Source organism: Anas platyrhynchos, chromosome 33 (genome assembly GCF_047663525.1).
Source record: "Anas platyrhynchos isolate ZD024472 breed Pekin duck chromosome 33, IASCAAS_PekinDuck_T2T, whole genome shotgun sequence".
Lineage (NCBI taxonomy): Eukaryota > Metazoa > Chordata > Aves > Anseriformes > Anatidae > Anas > Anas platyrhynchos.
Window position 1 is genome coordinate 6,409,547 of NC_092618.1, and position 16,038 is coordinate 6,425,584.

The window sequence follows — 16,038 nt, forward strand, 5'->3', positions numbered from 1 at the left end:
CATTGAAGGGTCACAGACCCATGGGGGGGGGGGGGGGGGTCACAGCACCATTGGGGTGGGGATCCTGATCCCATTGGGGGGGGTCCCCAAACCCATGGAGGGGTCCCAGACACATGGGGGGCTCCCAGTCCCATTGGGGGGGGCAGACACATTGAGGGGGGGAGCAGATACATGGGGGGGGTCTCAGTCCCACTGGGGGGGGTCCCAAACCCATAGAGGGGTCCCAGTCCCAAGTAGAGGGGTCCAGACTCATGAGGGGGGGGTCCCATTTGGGGTCCCAGTCCCTGTGACACCACAGCCCCCCCCCCACCCGACCCTATTAGGATGAAAGAACTCCCCCCCCCCCAGCTCATTTTATAGAAAACCTTTATTCTGTAAAAATTGGGGGGGAAGTGAGGGGGGGCTCACATGGACGGGGGGGGAGGGAGCGGGGGGCCGGGCACCCCCATGGGCACCCCCAGGAGCCCCCCCCCCACCTCACCCCACAGCGGGCGGGGGGGGGATGCCGGACGGTGCCCCCCAGTGTCTCTCCATCCCCCCCCCCCCAGCTCCGATATATACAGACAATAAATACAGGGCCCCCCCCCCCGGGATGGGGAGGGGGGGGCTCAGGCCGGGGGGCGCGCGGGGACGCAGCGGGGGGGTCCCTGCGCCGGGACAGAGCCGGGGGGGCAGAGGCAGCGGAAGGAGCCGGGGGTGTTGAGGCAGCGCCCCCCCCGGCACAGGGCGGCCTCCGAGCACTCGTCGAGGTCTGCGGGGAAAAGGGGGGGGTCAGGGGAGGTCGGGGAGGGGGATTAAGGGGGGTTGGGGGGGATTTGGGGTGGGATTGGGGTGGGATTGGGGGGTTTTGGGGGGATTGGGGGAGATTGGGATTGGGGGGGATTGGGGTGGGATTGAGGGGGATTGGGATGGGATTGGGATGGGATTGGGGTGGGATTGGGGTGGGGTGGAATTGGGATTGTGTGGGTTTTGGGGTGGGATTGAGGGGGATGGGGATGGGATTGGGGTGGGATTTGGGGGGGATTGGGATTGTGGGGGATTGGGATGGGATTGGGGTGGGATTGGGATTGGGGGGGATTTGGGGGGGGATTGGGGTAGGATTGGGGAGGATTTGGGGGGGGTTTGAGGGGGGATTGGGGTGGGATTGGGGTTGGATTGGGATTGGGTAGGATTTGGGGTGGGATTGGGGTTGGGATTGGATTTGGGGTTAGACTGGGGTGGGGAGGGGTTGCGGATGGGATTGAGGTGAGATTTGGGATGGGATTGGGGTGGGATTAGGATGGGTTTGTGTTGGGATGGGAAGGGATTTGGGGTGGGACTGAGATTGGTTGGGATTTGGGGCGGGATTGGGATTTAGTTGGGATTTGGGGTGGGATTGGGATTGGATTTGGGGTCGGACTGGGGTGGGAAGGGGTTGCAGATGGGATTGGGGGGGGTGGGGATGGGATTGGGGTGGGATTGGGATTGGGGGTATGGAATGGGCATGGGATCGGGATTTGGGGTAGGATTGGGGTAGGATTGGGGTAGGATTTGGGGTTGGATTAGGGTGGGATTGGGGGTTGGATTAAAGTGGGATTGGGGATGGGATGGGGTGGGATTTGGGCTGGGACTGGGGTTTGGGATGGGATGGGATTGGGATGGGAACAGGCTGGGATTATGCCGGGATCAGGCCGGAATCAGGCCGGAATCAGGCCGGGATTAGGCCAGGATTAGGCTGGGATCAGGCCGGGATCAGGCCGGGATTAGGCCTGGATTATGCCAGATTAGGCCGGGACTAGGCCGGGATTATGAAGGAATTAGGACGGGATCAGGCCGGGATTATTCCGGGATCAGGCCGGGATTAGGCCGGATTAGGCCGGGATTATGCCGGGACTAGGCCGGATTAGGCCGGGATTAGGCCGGATTAGGCTGGGATTAGGCCGGATTAGGCCGTATTATGCCGGGATTATGCCGGGACTAGGCCGGATTAGGCCGGATTAGGCCGGGATTATGCCGGGATTATGCCGGGATCAGGCCGGGATTATGCCGGGACTAGGCCGGATTAGGCCGGATTAGGCCGGGACTTGGCCGGATTAGGCCGGATTATGCCGGGATTATGCCGGGACTAGGCCGGATTAGGCCGGGATTATGCCGGAATCAGGCCGGGATTATGCCGGGACTAGGCCGGGACTAGGCCGGATTAGGCCGGATTAGGCCGGATTAGGCCGGGATTAGGCCGTGTCTCACCCACGCAGGCCACGCGTGCCGCGTCCAGCCGGTAGCCGGGGTCGCAGGCGCAGGTGAAGCCCTGGGGCACCCGCACGCAGTGCCCATGCTCGCAGCCGCTCAGCACCCCGCACAGCTCCGGCGGCAGCGCCTCGTCCCGGGGGTCTGCGGGGGGGGGTCCCCGTCAGCCCCCTCCCCATAAAAAAAACAAAATCCCCCCCCAAAACCCCTCAATCCCCCCCCCCCCCAAACTCACCATCCTCGCTGGCTCGCCCCGGCCGCTCGGCCACACCATGGGGCTGGAAGAGCCACGGGGGGGGGTCCTGGGGGGCGCTGGGGGGGCTGCGGGGCCGGGAGGAGCGGGGGGGGCCCCGGCGGGACCCCTCGAAATCCTCCAAGTCCTCGTAGCAGGGGGGGGCGGCGTAAAGGGCGTCCCCGCGGGGGTCGTAGCCCCCCCCCAGCCCATAGGGGTCGTAGTCGGCGCGCAGCCCCGGGGGGGGCAGGCGGGGGCCCGGACCCCCAAAGGGGAGGGGGCCGTAGGGCAGCCCGTAGTGGGGGGGGTATTCGGGGCCGTATTCGTAGGGGGGGCCCAGCCCCGGGCCGGGGGGGCGCAGGACGTTGCAGAGGAACTCGAAGTCATCTGGGGGGGGGGGGGGGGGGAGAGAAAAAAAAATGGGGGGGGGGGCAGGTTGTGGGGTGGGGTCCTAAAAATTGGGGATGCTAAGGGGGGGGGTGTAAAGAGGTGGGGGGGGCACTGTTATATGGGGGGTGCCCAAGGGGTCTCCATTAGGGGGGGGGCGTTGTGGGGTGGTGGGAGGGGTTCCCATTATTGGGGGGGGCAAAGGGGTCCCTGTTATGGGGGGGGTCCAAGGGGTCCCAATCATGGGGGGGGTGTCTAAGGGGGACCCACTCTGGGGGGTGCCCATGGGGTCCCCATTATGGGGGTCTGGGGGGGGTCCCTATTGCTGGGGTAGGAGGGGGGCAGGGTGGGGGTCCCCCTGTGTGGGGTCTTGGGGACATGGGGACATGGGGACATGGGTATAGGGGATGGGGGGGTCGTGGGCATGGGAGGGGGCATGGGGACGTGGGCATGGGGGGGGGGACAGGGACATGGGGGGACATGGGGACACAGGGATGTGAGGCTATAGGGCCTTAGGGACATGGGGACATGGGGACAAGGGGACACGGGGACATGGGGACAAGGGGCCGTAGGGGACACGGGTGCATGGCAACATGAGGCTATGGGGCCACGTGGCTGTGGGGTCATAGGGACGTGGGGACATGGGGACACGGGGACATGGGGACGTAGGGGACACGGGGACATGGGGATGTGGGGACACGGGGCCATCGGGGACACGGCGGTGGCACCTGAGTGTCGCGCGGGGCACAGGGCGCAGTCCATGCCCCAGGCCTCGCCGTAGAGGCAGCAGCACTCGGTGTAGGTCGCCTGCCGGTCCAGCCGCGGGCGCCCGCACACCAGGTCGGGGCCGACCTCCTGCCAGCACACGGCCGGGTCCTCCTCTGGGGACGGGGGGACACGGGGACACGGTGACGGGGGGCGTGGGGAGGCGGGGAGGCGGCGGGGGATATGGGGACATGGGGATGTGGGGCGTGGGGCATGGGGATATGGGACACAGGGACATGGGGACATGGTAATGTGGGGACAGGGGACATGGGGACATGGGGACAGGGGGACGTGGAGACATGGGGAGGTGGCGTGGGACGTGGGGAGGCAACGGGGGACATGGGGACACAGGGACATGGGGACATGGAGACACGGGGACATGGGGACGTGGGACATGGGGACATGGGGATGTGAGATGCGGGGACGTGGGACATGGGGAGGTGACGTGGGATGTGGGGAGACAACAGGGGACACTGGGATAAAGGGACGTGGGACATGGGGACGTGGGGTATGGGGACACAGGGACACAGGGATACAGGGACATGGGGACATGGGACATGGGGATATGGTGACGGGGGGTGTGGGGACACGGAGAGGCAGCGTGAGACGTGGGGAGGCAACGGGGGACGTGGGGATATGGGACACAGGGACATGTGGACACAGTGACATGGGGACATGGGGACACGGGGACGTGGGGATATGGGGACACGGGGACACGAGGACATGGGGACACGGGGACATGGGGACATGGGGACGCGGGGACATGGGGACACAGTGAGGTGGGGACATGGGGAGGTGATGTGGGATGTGGGGAGACAATGGGGGACACTGGGATGAAGGGATGTGGGACATGGGGACATGGGGACACGGGGATATGGTGACGTGGGACAGGGGGATGTGGGACAAGGGGAGGCGACGTGGGACATGGGGACACAGGGACACGGGGATTTGGGGACATGGGGGATACAGCGCCATGGGGATATGGGGACACAGGACGTGGGGACACGGTGACGTGGGACATCAGGATGTGGGACATGGGGACACGGGGACACGGGGATTTGGGGACATGGGGGATACAGCGCCATGGGGGTATGGGGACACAGGACGTGGGGACACGGTGACGTGGGACATCAGGATGTGGGACATGGGGCCACGGGGGGGGCATCAGGGGACAGTGCCGGGACACGGGGATGGGGGGCCACGGGGACATAGGGCAGGGATATGGGGACACGTGGGGACAGGGCGACACGGGGGGGGTGACGGTGACACGGGGGGGGTGACAGGGGGTGGCCTCACCCATGGCGCGGGTGTCGTTGGTGACGCAGCGGCGCTGGGAGCCGTCCAGCACCAGGGGGGGGGCGCAGGAGCAGAAGTAGGAGCCCACCGTGTTGACGCAGCGGCCCCCGATGCACGGCTCCGCGTCCTCGTCCTGGCACTCGTCGTTATCTGGGGGGGGGGCGGTGGTGGTCGGCAAGGGGGTGGGGGGCACGGGGGGGGGGCTGGAAGGGGGCTCGGGGGGCTGGAAGGGTGCTCGGGGGGCTGAGGGCAGGGTGCTTGGGGTGCGAGTAGGGTGCTCGGGGTGCAGACAGGGTGCAGGCAGGGTGCTGAGGGTGCAGGGAGGGTGCACTCAGGGCACAAGTTGGGTGCTCAGGGTGCAGGTATTGTGCAGGGAGGGTGCACTCAGAGCACAATTAGGGTGCTCAGGGTGCAGGTAGGGCACGCTCAGGGTGCTCAGGGTGCTGGCTGGGTGCTGGAAGGGTGTGGGCAGGGTGCTCAGGGTGTGAGCTGGGTGCAGGCAGGGTGCTCAGGGTGCAGTCAGGGTGCAAGTAGGGTGCTCAGGGTGCAGGTAGAGCGCACTCAGGGCACAAGTTGGGTGCTCAGGGTGCTGGCTGGGTGCTGGCAGGGTGCTCAGGGTGCAGGCAGGGTGCTGGAAGGGTGTGGGCAGGGTGCTCTCAGGGTGTGAGCTGGGTGCAGGCAGGGTGCTGAGGGTGCAGGGAGGGTGCACTCAGGGCACAAGTTGGGTGCTCAGGGTGCAGGTAGGGCACGCTCAGGGTGCTCAGGGTGCTGGCTGGGTGCTGGAAGGGTGTGGGCAGGGTGCTCAGGGTGTGAGCTGGGTGCAGGCAGGGTGCTCAGGGTGCTGGCAGGGTGCAAGTAGGGTGCTCAGGGTGCAGGTAGAGCGCACTCAGGGCATAAGTTGGGTGCTCAGGGTGCAGACAGGGCACGCTCAGGGTGCTCAGGATGCAAGTTGGGTGCTCAGGGTGCTGGCTGGGTGCAGGCAGGGTGCTCAGGGTGCAGGTAGGGTGCTGGCAGGGCACAAGTTGGGTGCTCAGGGTGCAAAGAGGGTGCTCAGGGTGCAGCCAGGGTGCTCTTAGGGTGCTTTCTGGGTACAGGTTGTGTGCTCAGGGTGCAGGTAGGGAGCTCAGCGTGCTGGCTGGGTGCTCAGGGTGCTCTCAGGGTGCAAGTAGGGTGCAGGCAGGGTGCAAGTAGGGCGCACTCAGGGCACAATTAGGGTGCTGAGGTCAGGGTGCTGGGGGTGCTGGGGGTGCTGGGGGTGCTGGCAGGGTGCTGGGGGTGCTGGCAGGGTGCTCAAGGTGCGAGTAGGGTGCTCGGGGTGCACAGGGTGCTCTTAGGGTGCAGTCAGGGTGCAAGTAGGGTGCTCTCAGGGTGCAGGCAGGGTGCTCAGGGTGCTCAGGATGCAAGTAGGGTGCTCAGGGTGCAGGCAGGGTGCACCCAGGGCACAAGTAGGGTGCTGGGGGTGCTGAGGTCAGGGTGCTGGGGGTGCTGGGGGGGTGCTGGGGGGGTGCTGGGGGTGCTGGGGGTGCTGGGTGCTCACCCACGCACTGCAGGTGCTCCTGCTCGTAGTAGTAGCCGCTGGGGCAGTAGCAGCTGAAGCCGGGGGCGGCGTTGATGCAGACCCCCCCCCCGGCACAGCTGCGGCGCGAACACCCGGCACTCGTCCACATCTGGGGGGTAAGGGGGTAAGGGGGGGGGCGACGTCAGGGGGAGGGTCCTCGGAATTGGGGGGGGCACCCCCGAAACGGGGGAGCCCCTATATAGGAGGGGAACCCCAAAATAGGGGGGGTATTGCCCCAAAATAGGCGGGATGCACCCAAAAGGGGAGGGGCGTAACCCCACAAAATAAGGGGGGCATCCCCAAATTGAGGGGGCACCCTGAAAAATGGGGACATCCCCAAAATGGGAGGGGTGAGTCCCCCAAATGGGGGCCATTCCCAAATTAGGGGGGGTGAGTCCCCAAAACGGGGGGCATCCCATAAATGGGGGAGCCCCAAAACAGGGGTGGCATCCCCAAAATGGGGGGGCATCCCCAACATTGGGGAACCGCTAAATACAGGGGGGAGCCCCTGAGTAGGGGGGGGAGTCCCTAAACGGAGGGAGCCCCCAAATGGGGGGGGCCCCATCGCTGTGCCCCCCCCGCGGCCGCACTGACCTGCTGCTGAGCCCTGGGGCCCCGTGGTCTGGCCGGTCCCGTGGGGGCAGAGGGCTCGGTGCTCGGCTTGGGGGGGAGGGACAGAGGTGTCACCCCCCCTGCACCTTGGCACCATCCTGACCCCATCCCCAGCCCATCCCTGTCCCCATCCACACCCCGATCCCAATCCCATCCCATCCCAGTCCTAATCCCTGGCAATACCCACCCCAATCCCAATCCCTTTACAATCCCATCCCCATCCCCATCCCAAATCCCATCACCACCCCAAACCCATCCCAATCCCTTCCCACCCCAATCCCAGTCCCATCCTCATCCCATCCCCATCCCATCCCCATTCCATCCCAGTCCCAATCCCAATCTATCTCAATCCCATCACCAACCCCATCCCAATTCCATCTCCACCCCCCCAATCCTATCCCAATCCCATCCCAATCCTAATCCTATCTCCATCCCAATCCCATCCCATCCCAGTCCCAATTGCAACTCCAATCCCATCGCCATCCCATCCCATCCCAAATCGCATCCCATCCCACTCCACTCCAATCCCAATCCCATCCCATCCCATCCCAGTCCTATCCCCATCCCTTCCCATCCCAGTCCCAATCCCCATCCCCATCCCCATCCCCATCCCCATCCCCATCCCCATCCCCGTCCCCATCCCCAATCCCAATCCCAATCCCCCATCCCCAATCCCATCCCCAATCCCATCCCCATCCCCAATCCCATCCCCAATCCCAATCCCAATCCCCCATCCCCATCCCCATTCCCATCCCCAATCCCCATCCCCATCCCCATCCCCATCCCCAATCCCATCCCCAATCCCATCCCCATCCCCATCCCCAATCCCATCCCCATCCCCAAACCCATCCCCAATCCCATCCCCAATCCCATCCCCAATCCCATCCCCAATCCCATCCCCATCCACAATCCCATCCCCAATCCCAATCCCAATCCCCCATCCCCAATCCCCATCCCCATCCCCATCCCCATCCCCGTCCCCATCCCCATCCCCAATCCCAATCCCAATCCCAATCCCCCATCCCCATCCCCATCCCCAATCCCATCCCCAATCCCATCCCCAATCCCATCCCCATCCCCAATCCCATCCCCATCCCCAAACCCATCCCCACTCCCAATCCCAATCCCCCATCCCCAATCCCAATCCCCCATCCCCAATCCCATCCCCATCCCCATCCCCATCCCCAATCCCATCCCCAATCCCATCCCCATCCCCAATCCCATCCCCATCCCCAAACCCATCCCCAATCCCAATCCCAATCCCCCATCCCCAATCCCAATCCCCCATCCCCAATCCCATCCCCATCCCCATCCCCATCCCCAATCCCATCCCCAATCCCATCCCCATCCCCATCCCCAATCCCATCCCCAATCCCATCCCCAATCCCATCCCCATCCCCATCCCCATCCCCAATCCCAATCCCCATCCCCATCCCCATCCCCAATCCCACTCCCACCCCAATCCCTTCCCACCCCACGCCATCCCCAATCCCCTCCCCCCCCCATAGCGTCCCCATGTCCCCACCGGTTCCAGGCGTGGGGCACGGCCTCGGGGGGGGGCAGCGGACCCCCCAGGCGCCCCCCACGCTGCAGCAGCACTGCTGCCGGCTGACGTTGGGCGCCAGCACCCCGCAGGCGGGGCTGAAGCACGCCGCCAAGCCCGGGGGGGCTTCCACGGCTCCGGGGGGGGCCGGAGGAGTGGGGTCGCTGGGGGGGGTCCCCCGCACGTCCCCGTCACTGGATCGAACTCGTGCCCCCCGTCGGGGCAGAGGCAGAGGAAGGAGCCGTCCACGTTCTTGCAGCGCGCCGCCCCGCACACCCCCGGCAGCGTCGCGCACTCGTCCACGTCTGGGGGGGAAACACGAAGGGGGGGGGCTCAGTGTCACTCTGGGTGTCCCCCCCCTGCTGTCCCCGCTGTCCCCGTACCCTGGCAGTGGTGGCCGTGCCGGGCGGCCTCGTAGCCCTGGTGGCAGGCGCACTGGAAGGAGCCGGGGAGGTTGTGGCAGGCGGCGTGGGGGCCGCAGCGGGACCCCCCCTCGGCGCACTCGTCCTCGTCTGCAAGCGGGGAGGTGACGTTTTTTTGGGGGGAGGGGGCGGTGGGGACATTGGGGGGGGGAGCGTGGAGCCGTCCCCCAAAAGCTCAGCCCCATGGGGGGGTCCCCACTGTCCCCCGATGGTCCCTGCTCTCCGTCTCCATCCTGACCCCATGGAGAAGCCCCCCTGCACCTCGACCCCATTGGCTTGTCCCCAGTGGCCCCATTGGCTTGTCCCCAATGTCCCCCATCGTTTTGTCCCCATTATCTCCCGTGGTGTTGTCCCTGATGTCCCCTGCTGCCCATCCCCATCCTGACCCCATAGAGAAGTCCCCCTGCACCTCGACCCCATTGGCTTGTCCCCAGCATCCCCGTTGTTTTTTCCATGTCCCCCATAGCTTTGTCCCTATTGTGCCCCATTGGCTTGTCCCTGATGTCCCCCATGCCATGGCCCCTGCTGTCCGTCCCCCTCCTAACCCCATGGAGAAATCCCCCTGCCCCTAAACCCCATAGTGGTGTCCCCGCTGTCCCCTAGGGCAGGGTCCCCTCAGCCTCTCCGTACCCCCATCCCCATCCCCGTGCCCCAGTCCCTGTCCCCATGGCCCCATCCCCGTCCCCATGGCCCCATCCCCGTCCCCATGGCCCCGTCCCCGTCCCCATGGCCCTGTCCCCATCCCCATGGCCCCATCCCCGTTCCCATGGCCCCATCCCCATCCCCATGGCCCCATCCCCATCCCCATGGCCCCATCCCCATCCCCATGGCCCCGTCCCCATCCCCATGGCCTCATCCCCGTCCCCATGGCCCCATCCCCATCCCCATGGCCCCGTCCCCATCCCCATGGCCTCATCCCCGTCCCCATGGCCCCATCCCCATCCCCATGGCCCTGTCCCCGTCCCCATGGCCCCGTACCCTCACACCCCCCGCCGTCCCGGGGCCGGTAGCCGGGCTGGCAGGGGGGCACGCAGCGGTAGGATCCGGGCAGGTTCTCGCAGCGCTCGGCCCCACACAACTCGGCCCCATGCTCCTGGCACTCGTCCACATCTGTGGGGACACCGGGGGGACCCCAAGCATGGGGGGGGGACAAGGTGGGGTGGGGGATGATGGGGACCACGGCCCCGGGCAGGATGAGCCCCGTGCGCATCACAGCCCTGTGTGCGGGTTCCCATCCCTGTCCCAGTCCCCATCCTCGTCCCGTTCTGGTCCCTGGACCTGTCTCCATTCCCATCCCATCCCCAACCCCATCCCAATCTCACCCTAATCCCATCCCAATCCCATCCCAATCCCACCCCCTATTTTCATCCATTATTGGTCTCCATCTCCATCCCCATCCCAATCCTGTTCCAATCCCACCCCCATCCCCATTCCAAACCCATTCCATCCCCATCCCAGTCCCAGTCCCAGTCCCAGTCCCAGTCTCAGTCCCAGTCTCAGTCCCAGTCGCAGTCGCAGTCCCAGTCCCAGTCCCAGTCCCAGTCTCAGTCCCAGTCCCAGTCCCAGTCCCAGTCCCTATTTTCATCCATTATTAGTCTCCATTTCCATCCCCACCCCAATCCCATCCCCATCCCATCCCATCCCATCCCAACCCATCCCATCCCCACCCCAATCCCCTCCCATCCCCCTCCCATCCCCATCCCAATCTCACCCCAATCCCATCCCCTCCCATCCCCACCCCAATCCCCTCCCATCCCCTCCCATCCCCATCCCCATCCCAGTCCCAGTCCCAGTCCCAGTCCCTATTTTCATCCATTATTAGTCTCCATTTCCATCCCCACCCCAATCCCAATCCCATCCCCATCCCATCCCCATCCCATCCCCATCCCAATCCCACCCCAATCCCATCCCCTCCCATCCCCATCCCATCCCCACCCCAATCCCACCCCAATCCCATCCCCTCCCATCCCCATCCTAGTCCCAGTCCCTAAACCCATCCACTATCGGTCTCTATCTCCATCCCCACACCAATCCCAACCCCAACCCCAACCCCAACCCCAACCCCAATCCCAATCCCAATCCCAATCCCAATCCCAATCCCAACCCCAACCCCAACCCCAACCCCAATCCCAATCCCAATCCCAATCCCAACCCCAACCCCAACCCCAACCCCAATCCCAATCCCAATCCCAATCCCAACCCCAACCCCAACCCCAATCCCAATCCCAATCCCAACTCCAATCCCAACCCCAACCCCAATCCCAACCCCAACCCCAACCCCAACCCCAATCCCAATCCCAATCCCAATCCCAATCCCAATCCCCACTCACCCTCACACCCCCCGCCGTCCCGGGGCCGGTAGCCGTGCTGGCAGGCGGGCACGCAGCGGTAGGATCCGGGCAAGTTCTCGCAGCGCTCAGCCCCACACAACTCGGCCCCGTGCTCCTTGCACTCGTCCACATCTGCGGGGACAGGGCCACCCTCGCCGCCAGCCCCAGGGTGGGGGGCACCCAAAATCCCCCCCCCCCAACCCCCCAGCCCCTCACCGTGGCACTGGGCCCGCTCGGCGTCGGTGCGGAAGCCGGCGGGGCAGTGGCACTCGAAGGCGCCGTCGGTGTTGGCGCAGCGGCCGCCCCGGCACACGTCCCCGCGCTGGCACTCGTCCACGTCTGGGGGGGGACACTGGGTGAGGACGGGGGGGACATGGGCATGGGGTGGACGTGGGTACAGGGGGGGGACACGGGGGCAGGGGGGATACGGGGAAAGAGGGGGACACAAGGGGCTGGTGGCACCCCGTGGTACCCGGATGCGTGGGTGGGTGGTGGAGGGGTGGGGTGGGATGGGATGGGACTGGGGTGGGATTGGGATTGGGATGGAAATGGGGATGGGGTGGAAAAGGGATGGGATGGGATTGGGGTGGGATTGGGATTGGGGTGGAAAAAGGGTAGGATGGGGATGGGATTGGGGTGGGATGGGGATGGGATTGGGATGGGGATGGGGACTGGGGTGGGAATGGGGATGGGATGGAGACAGAGATGGGATGGGGGTTGGGATTGGGGTGGGATGGGATGGGGACAAGGAGAGACATTGGGATGGGATAGGATGGGGATGGGATTGGGATGGGGATAGGATTGGGATTGGATGGGGACATGGATAGGCACGGGGATGGGATTGAGTAGATTAACTGGGACTAAAAAACCGCAACTGGAATAGAAACCACAATGAGAATGGGGACTGCAATGGGATCGGGATGGGTATGGGGACGGGGACAGGGACAGGGACAGGGACAGGGACAGGGACCGGGACCATGCCGGGCTCTGACCAACGCATGCGGTGCCCTCGGGGGTGCTGGCATAGCCCTGGGCGCAGAGGCAGCTGTAGGAGCCCTCGGTGTTGAGGCACTCGCCGTGGGGGAAGCAGAAGTCGCCCTCCAGGCACTCGTTGACATCTGTGGGCAGATGGGGGCCGTGGGGGGGCCGTCGGGTGTGGGGGGGACACGGCACCATCCCCACGCCGCCCCCACCACTCACCCGCGCATGGCGCGCCGTCGGCACCCACCCGGTATCCGCGCCGGCACTGGCAGTGGAAGGAGCCCTCGGTGTTACTGCAGCGGCCGTGGGGACCGCAGGGCGAGCCCGTGGCGCACTCGTCCACGTCTAGGGGGTGGCACAATTAAGGGTTGGCCCCCCCCTCGGGGGGACAGGGGGGACGTGGGGGGACGCGGGTACCTGCGCAGCGCCCGTGGCGCAGCTCGAAGCCGTCGCGGCACGGCCGGCACTGGAAGGAGCCCGGCGTGTTGGCGCACTCCTGGCCGGGGCAGGCCAGGTGGTTCTCGCACTCGTCGATGTCTGCGCGGCACGGAGAGGGGGCGGCGGTGGTGGCACCGCGGGGAGGGCGTGGGTGGTGGCACCACGGACGGGGACACCACGCATGGGGACACCACAGATGGGGACACCACGTATTGGGAGGTTATGGATGGGTTCACCATGGATGGGGACACCATGGATGGGGACACCACGCATGGGGACACCACGCATGGGGACACCACGTATTGGGAGGTTATGGATGGGTTCACCATGGATGGGGACACCATGGATGGGGACACCACGCATGGGGACACCACGCATGGGGACACCACGTATTGGGAGGTTATGGATGGGTTCACCATGGATGTTTAACCCCGTGGCTGGCAACACTATGGCATGGTGACCCCATGGCTGCTGACCCCATAGATGTTGAGTTCTTGGATGGTGGCGTTATGGCACGGTGACCCCATGGATGGTGACCCCATGAACGATGACCCCATGGGTGTTGAACACGCAGATGGTGTCCCCATACCCTTGGTGTCCCCATACCCTTGGTGTCCCCACACCCCGGTGTCCCCACACCCAGTGTCCCCACAGCCCGGTGTCCCCACAGCCCGGTGTCCCCGCTCACCCTGGCACTGTCCCGTGGGCGTGCTGGCCTGGTAGCCGGCCGGGCAGACGCAGCGGTAGCCACCGGGCAAGTTCTCGCAGCGGCTCTGGGCGCAGGGCGAGGGGCTCTGGGCGCATTCATCCACATCTACGGGGACACGGCCACCTCAGCCCCATCCCCGTTGTCCCCATTGTCCCCCTCTGTCCCCCCCCCGTCCCTGCTGACCTTGGCAGTCGGTGCCGCCGGGGCCGGGCCGGTAGCCGGGGCCGCAGACGCAGCGGAAGCTCCCCACCGTGTTCTCGCAGCGGCCGGGGGCGCAGGGCCGGGGGCTGCGCCGGCACTCGTCCACGTCTGGGCAGGCGGGGGGACGGACGGCAATGGGGACAGACGGACGGACAGGAGCGGGGACGGATGGAGAGGTGGGTGGGAGGGAAGGGGGAGAGGGGAGTGGGGAGGTGGGTGCGCGGGGAAATGGGGGCAGGGGGAAATGGGGGCACGGGGAGGTGGGGGCATGGAGAGATGGGTGGGTGCGTGGGGAAACGGGTGCATGGGGAAATGGGGGCAGGGGGAAATTGGGGCTTGGAGAGGTGGGTGCACGGGGAGGTGGGTGCACAAGGAAGTGGATAGATGGGGAAATGGGTGCACGGAGAAATGGGTGGGTACATGAGGAGGTGGGTGCATGGGGAAATAGGTGGGTGCATGGGGAGGTGGGCGCATGGGGAAATGGGTGCAGAAGGAAATGGGTGCGTGAGGAAATGGGTGCATGAGGAAATGGGTGGCTGCACGGGGAAATAGGTGCACGGGGAAACGGGTGAGTGCATGGGGAGGTGGGTGCATGGGGAAACAGGTGCACAGGGAGGTGGGTGCACAGGGAAATGGGCGCACGGGGAAATGAGTGCAGGGGGAGGTGGGTGCACGGGGACATGGGTGCCCAGGGAGGGGCCGGGCGCCGCTCACCGATGCAGTGGGTGCCCTGGGTGCTGAGCCAGAAGCCGGGGTGGCACAGGCAGGTGTAGCCGCCCTGGCGCGGGACGCAGCGCCCGGGGCCGCAGATCCGCGGGTTCCGCTCGCACACGCTGCCGGCGGCTGCAAGCGGGCACACGTGAGTAACACATGTGTGTGCAAACGGGCAGGCGTGCAGCTGTGCACACCTGTGCAAACATGCACGCATGCACACTGTGCACGTGTGTGCAATCAAGCATGCATGCAACTGTGGACATGTGTGCAAATAGGCATACAGGACACATGCACACGTGTAGGCGTGTGTAAGTAGGCATTGTGCACACGTGTGTAAGCAGGCATGCATGTAGCCGTGCACACGTGTGCAAATAGTCATGCATGCAAACCGTGCACACGTGCACAATATATTTAGCTGTGCATGCATGAGATGCACACGTGCTACTGCAGCTGCATGCAGCTGGGCAAGCCTGCAATGGTGTGCACACGTGTAACACGCACGTGTGTAACTGTGCACGCCTATAACTGTGCACAAACGAGACTGAATAAATGCAAATTGCACACGTAACTGCTTGCACATGTAACTGAGCACACGTGCACATGCAACTGCACACATGCAGCCATGCAAGCATGCAACCATGCACAAGTGCACAGCCACATGCACACACGTGTGACCTTGCACGCCTGTGCTGAGATGTGTATGTGCAACGGCGCAGAGCGTAACCACACGTGCAAAAAATAAAATAAAATGCACGCACACAGCTGCACACAGTGCAACCCTGCGCACATCTGCAACCATGCATGCGTGCAACGGTGCACACACGTGTGCAGCCGTGCACAAGTGCCCCAGCCCTACCTGGTGCCGGACCCTCCGGGCCGGGTGGCGTGGGGAGGGGTCCCAGCAGCCCCAGGGTGGGTCGAGGCACGATGACAACCTCGGGGGCTGGTGGTGGCACCTCGGGGATGCGCGGTGGCACCTCGGGGACGCGTTGTGGCACCTCGGGGACGTCTGGTGGCACCTCGGGGACACGTTGTGGCGCCTCAGGGACCCGCTGTGGAACCTTGGGGACATGTGGCACCTCAGGGACATGCGGTGGTGCCTCAGGGGCACGTGGTGGCACATCAGGGACATGTGGTGACACCTCGGGGACACGTGGTGGTACCTCGGGGATGCGTTGTGGCACCTCGGGGACAGGTGGTGACACATCGGGGACCCGTGGTGGCACCTCGGGGACACGCGGTGGCACGTGTGGGACGCGTGGTGGCACCTCGGGGACGCGTTGTGGCACCTTGGGGACCCGCGGTGGCACCTCGGGGACAGGCGGTGACCTGCTGGGGGGCGGCCGACCGGGGCGCCAGCGAGCTGTGGGGCAGAGCAATGGGGTGAGGGGGGGTCCTGGCAGCCGGGGGGGATGGGGGGGGACAAAGCGGGGGGGACAAGGGGCTCACGGGCGGCGGTCCCAGCTGGGGAGGGGACACGGGGACGCCCCAGGGGGACACGGGGCAGGTCCTGGCCCAGGTAGCGGGTGTTGTAGTGCAGGTCGGAGGCCGAGTAGTGGTAGCCGGGGCCGGCGGGGCAGATCTCCTTGAACCCCTCTGCAATTGAAGGGGGGGGAGGGGGTGT

General features: G+C 65.5%; 1 protein-coding gene across 4 annotated transcripts in view; it reads right to left on the bottom strand.

Moving 5' to 3' along the window:
• Positions 1-349: 349 nt before the first annotated feature.
• LOC113842129 (latent-transforming growth factor beta-binding protein 4-like) overlaps positions 350-16,038 on the bottom strand; it is a 51,441-nt gene continuing 35,752 nt past the window's right edge. The window contains exons 7-27 of one of the 4 annotated variants that reach the window (XM_072029877.1): positions 15,864-16,010; positions 15,578-15,777; positions 15,271-15,475; positions 14,415-14,543; positions 13,683-13,808; positions 13,479-13,604; positions 12,770-12,889; positions 12,572-12,697; positions 12,364-12,489; positions 11,588-11,710; positions 11,372-11,503; positions 10,020-10,151; positions 9,003-9,131; positions 8,602-8,924; positions 7,059-7,124; positions 6,444-6,573; positions 4,907-5,056; positions 3,574-3,726; positions 2,462-2,845; positions 2,227-2,370; positions 350-751 (exon numbers count right to left, since the gene is read on the bottom strand). In XM_072029877.1, the coding sequence (XP_071885978.1) occupies positions 609-751; positions 2,227-2,370; positions 2,462-2,845; positions 3,574-3,726; positions 4,907-5,056; positions 6,444-6,573; positions 7,059-7,124; positions 8,602-8,924; positions 9,003-9,131; positions 10,020-10,151; positions 11,372-11,503; positions 11,588-11,710; positions 12,364-12,489; positions 12,572-12,697; positions 12,770-12,889; positions 13,479-13,604; positions 13,683-13,808; positions 14,415-14,543; positions 15,271-15,475; positions 15,578-15,777; positions 15,864-16,010 (3,314 nt within the window). In that variant the 3' untranslated portion in view covers positions 350-608. The remainder of the gene's footprint in view (positions 752-2,226; positions 2,371-2,461; positions 2,846-3,573; positions 3,727-4,906; positions 5,057-6,443; positions 6,574-7,058; positions 7,125-8,601; positions 8,925-9,002; positions 9,132-10,019; positions 10,152-11,371; positions 11,504-11,587; positions 11,711-12,363; positions 12,490-12,571; positions 12,698-12,769; positions 12,890-13,478; positions 13,605-13,682; positions 13,809-14,414; positions 14,544-15,270; positions 15,476-15,577; positions 15,778-15,863; positions 16,011-16,038) is intronic. The other 3 variants (XM_072029879.1, XM_072029878.1, XM_072029880.1) reach the window with 3 other exon arrangements.